The sequence below is a fragment of the Pteropus alecto genome, unplaced genomic scaffold (genome assembly GCF_000325575.1).
Source record: "Pteropus alecto unplaced genomic scaffold, ASM32557v1 scaffold312, whole genome shotgun sequence".
NCBI lineage: Eukaryota > Metazoa > Chordata > Mammalia > Chiroptera > Pteropodidae > Pteropus > Pteropus alecto.
This window is the reverse complement of record NW_006433948.1, coordinates 3787689-3796794: the sequence shown is the minus strand read 5'-3', so window position 1 is coordinate 3796794 and position 9106 is coordinate 3787689. Positions and strand designations below refer to the sequence as shown.

Here is a 9106-nt window from a genome sequence, read left to right as displayed (position 1 = left end):
GAGCTTGGTGTGGGATGAAAGTAAAGGGGAGCAGAAATTTCTAGGCAGAAAAGAGCAATTTTCATAGAAATCGATGCCGTCTGTCTCCTCAGGCCTGCACAGACCTCCTCTCCCACCAGAAACATTTGACGGTGGGGCTCCCTCCGGAACCTCGAGAGAAGACCATCTCAGCGTGAGTGTGCTTTTTTACTGGCTTTGATCAAGCTTCTCTTAGCCTTTAAAGAGCTGTGTGAACTGTCCCCCACTCTCTTGCCCTAATCACATGTGCGATCTTCTGTCAGAGACACTCGACGTGAAAATGTCGATGATGACAGGGCACAGTAAATATAAGAGGAAACTCACTCATAAGGAGTAATACTCAAATGTTTTGTTTTGTTTGTTTTTGGTTTGGTTTGGTTGCATTTTTTTTCTCTTCCTGGTTTTCCAGAAACTCCCATTCAAAACAAAACAAAACGAAAACAGTGCAGTTGGAATTAGCACATGCAAAAAAAAATCAGCTATTCTTTGGACTTTGTTCCAAGGCCTCTCTCCTTGGCTTATAGATGGCTGTTTTCTCCCTATATCTCTTCACATTTCTTCTCTGTGTGTGTGTGTCTTTCTGTGTCCAGATTTCTCATTTATGTAAAGACAGCAATCCAGTGGCTTTGTTTAGAGCCTACCCCATGACCTCACTTTATCTTAATCACCTCTGTAAAGACCCGATCTCTAAATAAGGTCACACTCTGAAGTACTAGGGGTTAGGATTTCGACATAGGAACTTTGAGGGGATGCCGTTCAGCCCATAATACCTTGCTCCTGGCAAACAGAACCTTTTATCACAAATCAGATCAATTTTGTGACTATAGGCATACCTCGGAGGTATTGTGGCTTCAGTTCCAGACTACCACAATAAAGCAAATCTCAGAGTAAAGTGAGTCATGCAGATTTTTTTGGTTTCCCAGGGCATATAAAAGTTACCTTTACACTATACTGTAGTCTGTTAAGTGTGCAATACCATTACGTCCATAAAAACAATGCACATACCTTAATTAAAAACACCTTATAGATAAAAATGCTAACCATCATGTGCGCATTCAGTGAGTCATAATCTTTTTGCTGGTGGACGGTCTTGCTCTCATGTTGATGAAAACGCAGTATCTGCAGTGCAGTGAAATGAGGGGATTGTAAAGTAATAAAATAGCTTCCAAAAGGCTCACCTTAAATTTACTTTATTATTTTCTAGCCATAATAGTTACTTGTCAAGTGTTAAGCAGTAACTAGTCTGTAAAGACAGGGTACAATGAGTTTTATATGGAATGTTGAAGAGAAAGGCAAGCCAGGTTTATACAGGAGAGTGTAGAGCTCTCTTGAGTTGATATGGGCCGGAGTGGTTTGGGGACACGAAGAGCTTTGAGGACTGGAAGAACCAGTCCCAGAACCACTCCCAGAAATGATGAGATGTTGACTTGGGCTTGAGAGGAGCTCTTTCATTTTCTCAATATATTGAGGTTTATTTAGTTACAGAACTTTGACTTTCCTCACTGTTCTTCCTCAGACCTCTGCCCTATGAAGCTCTCACTAAGCTGATAGATGAAGCCAGTGAAGGGGACATGAACATTTCAATCCTTACACAGGTGAGCAGCATTAGAAAACCTAATCCGGTGGTTGATATTTGAAAGTTTTTTCAATTGACCTGGCAATTGACAACATTGTAGGCCTTTTGAGACCTGGGCCATAATTTTTGTCTATACTTATTCCATGCGCAGGAAATACTGGTCTATCTAGCCATGTATATGCGAACTCAACCTGGCCTCTTTGCTGAAATGTTTCGACTTCGGATTGGGCTGATCATACAAGTTATGGCGACGGAACTGGCCCACTCCCTTCGATGCTCAGGTATTCGATTTAGGAACTCTTTTAGGCAGAATTCACTTTTAATGTAAGTCTATTGGGTTTTGGATCAGGAGGGAAAGAAAGCTAAAACATTTTTATCAGTACCTCGGGAGTTGCATATATCAATCATGTTCCCGGATTAATCAATCTCTGTACAAGTAAAGGGACTGATATCATGACAAATTTAATTCGTCCTGCAACTCCAAGAGTTCACCACTTGAGGGCTCTGCACTCTCAATTAATGCATTCCTCCGGACTCCTGGTGTGACCTGGAGTGCACAGCAGGCTTGAATGTGAAAGACTGGGTTCCATTCCGATTCAGTCTGTGCAGCTTGTGGACCCCACACTGAGTCACCATGTCAGTTCAATTATTGCTGTGCCATTATTCTGTCTACTCAACCTTAGGATTAAATCAAGGAAGGCAGTATTCTCGTTACTTTTTATCTGGCATGACTGTCTTTGAAGCTGTAAAGTGCGAAGGCAGGCATGACTGTTTACATCAGTATTTATTTCATTTCAACAACAATGGCAAAATAATAGAGACAAGGATTGCATACAAAAACAGTCATGGCTGCAAAATTCAGTTTTAGCTGTTTTTTTTTTCAGTTACATTTCCCTAAAAGGTTTTTAATTGAGTTGTTAACAAGTACCTAAATTTATTGTTTCAAGTCTAACCTAAATGATATTAGCTAATTTATATTTAAATAACACTTTAAAGGAAGAGAGTTAATGATTATTTTATACATACCATATGGCAGATACTGCTTTTTGCTTTATATTTACACACATTACCTCTCTTAATTCTTACAATAACCCTCTGGAGAAGGTATTTTTGTCCCACTTTTACCGATAAGGAAACAGAGTCAGAGAGGTCAAATGACTTGCCCAAAGTTACATAGCTAGTAAATACCGGAAATTGAGTCCAAGTCTACTTGGTTCCAAATGACGTTCTGGTTATTCAATAATAAACCTCAACGAAGGATGAGCCCCCAAACCTTCTGCACTTTTCCTTAATTACCTGTTACGGATCTTTTTTTCCTGTGGATTCATCAAAAGCATGGCTATTTATTTCTTATGGGATGAAGTTAGGGTCCCTGGCTCTGAGATTTAAGACCCTGGACAGTCTGGCCTGTACCTCCTACTTCAACAGTCCTCCCCATTCAGTCTATCAGCCCCTTACTTGGCACTTAGTGTAGCCGTGCTTTATTGATGTTTATCTTGTTGACATCTCCAATCTCTCCCAAATAATCGGTCAGCCTCTCAAGGTCAAGTACCATGTCATACCTGTTTGTACTAACATTGCTTAAAATCATTACCTACATGTAGTAAACTGTTATTAAGTGTCTGATGTTGATGGTCAAACTCAAGTTATCTTTTGAATATCCTTCACAATTTTATAAATTCACATTTATTCTCTCTTAAGTCTCTGTGTTTCCAGACTGAAAAGTTTTGAGTACCATGTGGAGGGGGGTGAAGAAGAAACCAAGGACCTGGTTAATCCATAAATTGTGTAGTCAGTCTTTAAGTTATTAAGAATCTATTGCAGTCTTAATACCTTGGCAGTATGGTGCTAGAAATTTATTTTGTAATTCTGTTCTTCTAATCGAGTGAGTTCAAAATTCTAAGCAGGAAAGAAATAGAGAAAAAAGGGGTGGGGATGGCAAGCCAATTAGAAATGTCTCTGTCCTAACATCTCTGCTGACTAGCTGAGGAAGCCACAGATGGCCTGATGAACCTCAGTCCTTCTGCCATGAAGAACCTGCTGCACCACATCCTCAGTGGCAAGGAATTTGGAGTGGAACGGAGTGGTAAGGCTGAATATCTGCATTTCCGTTGCAGAGTGTTTGTTTTAAGCATCTTGTTGATTTTCAGATATTTTTCTTTTATCAAAGGGACCTCTTCCCCCCACGTATATAGAACCCCAATATATGCACCAGCTAAAAGCAAAGCCATCATCTGGAACAAGATTCGGAGACCCCTGTTTGTCTCTTTTTTTTTTCCCTTTAGATGGCAATATCAACCAAGTGGATTACTCTCATGTTTTTAACAGTTTTATCCATTTCCTTAAATTATTCCCTTAAGTCTCTACTTTAGGACAACAAACGATCTATATCATCTGAAACTTTCTTGTATTCCCGTTGGCAATAATTCAGTTAATACTTACGGTGGTGTGTGTATGCATGCACACGTGTGTAGCCCCGCAACAGTGTATCTGATGCATTCTTTCACCTTTAAATTCAGATACATCCCAAATTAATCCTCCACCTGTGCTTGATGGTCTGGCAGTGGTATTTGGTATCAAGTATCTAAAACATCAGCACAAATGAAAAGGGTAGTCTTCATGCTCAACTTTAAGAATAAATGAATATATAATATCAGATAGATGTATACAGGACCTTAGAGTGGTAAAGAAAGTTATAAAGCAGTGTTCCTCAAGCCTTTCTGTACACCTGGGGATCTTACTAAAATATAGATTTTCATGCAGTAAGTCTAGAGTGGGGCCTAAGATGCTACTAACAAGCCCCTAGGTGATGCTGATGCTGCTGGTCCATGGACCACCCTTCGAGTAGCAAGGTTATAATTGTTTTATTATTATTGTTATTAATGTAAAAGGAGGACAGACATCCAAGTCTTTTAAATGTGGAGAAAAAAAAAGTGACCCTGATTATCCTCTCTGTCTTTAACCTGTCGTGCTCTATAGTGCGTCCCACGGATTCGAATGTCAGTCCTGCTATTTCTATTCACGAGGTTGGTGCTGTTGGAGCAACCAAAACCGAACGAGCTGGGATCATGCAATTAAAAAGTGAGATAAAGCAGGTAAGACACTACTTGGGAGGTTAGCTCAGATATTGTCATGTTTAATAACATTCTTTTGGAATCAGACTTTGTTGGGCTTATGTATTCTGTTTTATATTCTGAGTTTAATTTGAGCCATATATTTTTCAGGTGGAATTTCGTAGACTATCTGTCTCAGCTGAGAGTCAGGTGAAACAACTAAGGATCTTTTAACATGGATTAACCTGCCTTCAATTCTACCTAACATGCATGAGCTCATGGCCTTTTGACAAATAAGATGACAAGCCACAGGGTGGCTTGTTTGATTCTCCTTTATAGCAATTATTTTGTAGATAGCTTTAATTTTTCTGGACCAAACTGTTTTGCTAATTTTAGGAGAAAGGTAATTTGTTTCTGATAGCAAGAGGTTAAAACCCAGAGCTCCTCTTGTTAGGATTAACAACATGTCATTTGGGGATTAATTTTCTTTATGAAACTACAGTTAGATTTCTTACCTGTAAGAACAGATAACAGAGAGAGAACCAGATTATGTGAGGGCCTTTGTTAAGATCTATTTTCAGGTATTGTCCTGGAATCAGATTATCATTGTCTTGATGGAGGTATGCGAAAGGTGCTGTGGACACAATACACGAAACTCATTTAAATTGGTCTGAGAGTTGGTGGCAGTCAACAAATATCATATTGTAGTCTCTTACGCATGTTTTTCCTGCAAATAAGAATAGATGAGTTACTGTGTTATACAAAGAAATAATTAACACAAACTTCCAAAGCTTCTTTCACAACTCTGGGAAATCATGTGATTTTGAAGTCCAAGTTGTGAAGGCACTAATTTGGTCTCCCCTAGTAGCACTTTTTATGAAATGCTTAAAAGTACTCCTGGCTTTCAAAATAGATGTATGCTAGCTTGCACTATGACAGCACATCCAGAAGAGGAGGAGCAAACATTTTTTAGGAGTCAGAAACCATTTAGGAAAAGAATGAGCCAATGCTTGAAGTTTAACTTGAAGTAACTTATCAGATATCCTTTCACATGTATATTACGCAATGGAATAAGAATGGGCCTTGTGATAGAAAAATGTTCACTTCACAGGATTTTTCCCCACATAATTTGGATAATCCAAACATTTTCCTATCTGAAAAGTAAAAACTACATTTCATCCTGAAGCGTTAAATTGACTTGCATTGTTGGTAAACAGTTCTTGTTTTGGTTGAAAGTGATTGGCTAAACATTTTATAGTTGTTTGTAGTCACACTGTATCACTTACAAATTCATCATATATGTAGAACTTGAAGTTCATGTTGTCGGTTAGATTAATAGGATATTCAGGACTTTACCTACCCAGCTATATCATTTAATTCTTTTTTACATATTTACTACCTATAGGACTTCAAGAAAGCCAGAATCATTAGGACTATAGACAATTGAAAGCCCTAAAGTTTTATTACTTTCTAATTTCTAAATATTGATTTCCATCCTTACCTGCCTGTGTGGTATTTTGTATTATTTTAAGCCTTTTTCTCTACCACTCACCAATGCCCTCTTTTCTGATTATGGAAAAATATTTTTAAGGTAGTTTTATTTCTTTTCCCCTTTACCATGACTTTATTTCATCAGCTTTTTTAATGACAGCATGCTAGCTAGTTACTTGAATAGTCTGTAATTTTACCCTACTAATAACGTAAAAACAGAAATAATGTTTGACTTGCCTCATGTGTTTTAAAACTGTATTTTCTCAATTTTTTTTCATAGTCCAATGGTGGCCATACCCTGGGTATAGATCTGATGTCACCGACTTTTCTGGTAACTGCTGTTATCTTGTATTAGATACCATTCACAAGTGCTTTGAATACACTTTTACATAAATCATGACATATACTGATTAAGTGAAAAGAAAAATAAAATGAATTCAGTCAAATAAATATAAATCAACTTCATGTATGAGAGTGAAATCTTTCCACTTCTTTCCGAAAAAAGGCGAGAAACGGGGTTTAATTCCAGCCTCTTTTTTCATTTTAGAAAACAAAATGCAATTTAATAAGTATTTGTTAAGTATCCGTTTATTCATTAATTCTTCAACTAATATCATAAATTACATTCCTACTGTGCACCAAGCACTGTAGAAGACAGCATCAGAATCCCCTGGGAACTTCTGAGAAATGTAAAATCTTGGTCTCTACCCTAGGCCTACTGAATCAGAAACATGGGGGGAGGCCCAGCAGTCTGTGTTTTAACAAGCTTTCTAGGCAATTCCAATGCACTTTTAAGTTTGAAAACTACTGCGTTAGCTATTCTTCTGATTATGAATTCATTTGCTAAATATTAAGTGAGTGCCAGTGTTGTTCTAGGCACCAGAAATACAGTACTGAACAAAACGGATGTGGCCTTTGCCATCATGAAGCTTACCGTTTCAGCAGATCTCTGATTAAATTTCCTTGATTTAAATGAAAGGTTCATAATGGCTTATGATTTCCGACCTCATAGGCTGGAGAGGTTAGGGCCAGATGACAACCAAACAAAAAATGGAAAGCTATTGGAAACAGTATTAGTATTTTTGTTGACCTTAACCAGATACCCTGTCATAAATTAGTTTAGTAAGCTCTGTTGTGTCCACGGTAATGGAGGAGGATAGAGGCACAGAGAAGTTCATCTAAAAACTCCAACTATTGATATTTGGTTTTGAAAAATAGTCTGAATACCCTTTGCAGGTTGACCCCACTATCAGCAACCTGGGATCTTGATGATAGAGACAAAGAAAATGAAGATAAAGCAAACTGCATTTCATCTCCTTAGCACCTTATTGGCCCATAGAAACATCTGGGGGGCACTTTTCTTTTACTTAGCAGCAGTTGGTGATACAGGCATTTGGACCGAATTAAAACGTGAGACGTTATTGTCTCAGAAAATATTTCTATTATCTTATTTCTATTTTATGTTTATTTCGGAATCTAAACTGTCAATGAACCACTTTCTCCAATGTCTTCATCCTTATAAGTTTTTCATAGTTCATTATGTCGTAGCACGTGTCAGGACTTCGTTTCTATGTGTTGGTGAATAATATCCTGCATCGATACACACCACATTTTATCCATTCATCAGTTTCTGTTTTGCGGCTGTTATGAGTAATGCTGCTATGTACCTTCATGTACAAGTTTCTGTGTGAACATGTTTCATTCCTCTTGGATGCATATCTAGGAGTGGACGTGCTGGGTCATTTGGTAACTATGTTTAGCATTTTGAGGAACTGCCAAAGTGTTTTCCAAGGAAGCTGCACCATTTTACATTCCCACCACCTATGTAAAGAGGGTTCCAATTTCTTCCTATCCTCACCAACTCTTCTTCTTGTCTGTCTGTGATTCTAGCCATTTTAGTGAGTGTGAAGTGGTAGCTCGTGGTTTTGATTTGCATTTCCGTGATGGTTTATGATATTGGGCATCTGTTCCTGTGCCTATTGGCTATTTTCTTATCTTCTTTGCAGAAATGTCCATTCAGATCCTTTGCCCATTTGTTAATTGCATTATTTGTCTTTTTGGTTTTGAGTTGTAAAATTCTTTGTGTATTCTGGGTACAAATCCCTTATCACATACGTGATTGGCAAATATTTTCTTCCATTCAGTGGGTCGTCTTTTCACTTTCTTCTCTTTTTTTCCCTCTAGAGGACATCAACTACAGAATGACTCTCTTGATAGTGTCATTCGAAGAACAGAAGTGTTTCATTTTGATGGTCTAGTTTACTTAATTTTTTCTTTTTTTTCTATATTTTTATTTTTATTCTTCTTATTATTTAAATTTATCGATTTAAATTAGTTTCAAGTATACAGTACATTGGTTAGACATCTATATAGTTCATAAAATGATCCCCTCAGTTGCTCCCTCCCTTCCTCAGCCCTCCACCTAGCCATTACCTTACTACTGACTGCCTTCCCTGTGCCGTGCTCCCCATCCCCTTGACCATCCATCAACTACTAACTTGTACTTCTTTAACCCTTCACCCCATTCTCCCAGCCTCACACCCCCTTGCCCTCTGTCTGTCACCAAATTTTCCACTATATTCGTGAGTCTGTTTTGGATTAGTTTCTTCTTTTCGTTCCTTAGATTCCGCATATAAGTGAAATCATATGGTATTTATCTTTCTCTGTCTTATTTCACTCAGCATAATACCCTCTAGGTCCATCCATGTTGCAAATAGTAAGATTTTATTTTTTTATGGCCAAGTAATATTCCATCGTATATATGTATGACATCTTCGTTGTCCAATCACTGTTGACGGGCACTTAGGTGGCTTCAACATTTGGCTATTTTAAATAGAACTACAGTGAACATAGGGGTGCATATATCTTTTCAAATTAGTGTTTTGTAGTTTTTTTGGATAAATACCCGGAGAGGAATTGCTGGGTCATGAGGCAGTTCTGTTTTTAAATTTTGGAGGAACTCTTTTCT

At 37.9% G+C, this 9106-nt stretch overlaps 1 protein-coding gene across 3 annotated transcripts in view; it reads left to right on the top strand.

Moving 5' to 3' along the window:
- The window catches only part of PHKA1 (phosphorylase kinase regulatory subunit alpha 1), an 85321-nt gene that overhangs the window by 63191 nt on the left and 13024 nt on the right, over positions 1 to 9106 (top strand). The window contains exons 23-29 of one of the 3 annotated variants that reach the window (XM_006908551.3): positions 93 to 172; positions 1535 to 1613; positions 1746 to 1875; positions 3579 to 3680; positions 4574 to 4689; positions 4819 to 4857; positions 6419 to 6469. In XM_006908551.3, the coding sequence (XP_006908613.1) occupies positions 93 to 172; positions 1535 to 1613; positions 1746 to 1875; positions 3579 to 3680; positions 4574 to 4689; positions 4819 to 4857; positions 6419 to 6469 (597 nt within the window). The remainder of the gene's footprint in view (positions 1 to 92; positions 173 to 1534; positions 1614 to 1745; positions 1876 to 3578; positions 3681 to 4573; positions 4690 to 4818; positions 4858 to 6418; positions 6470 to 9106) is intronic. The other 2 variants (XM_015586747.2, XM_015586748.2) reach the window with 2 other exon arrangements.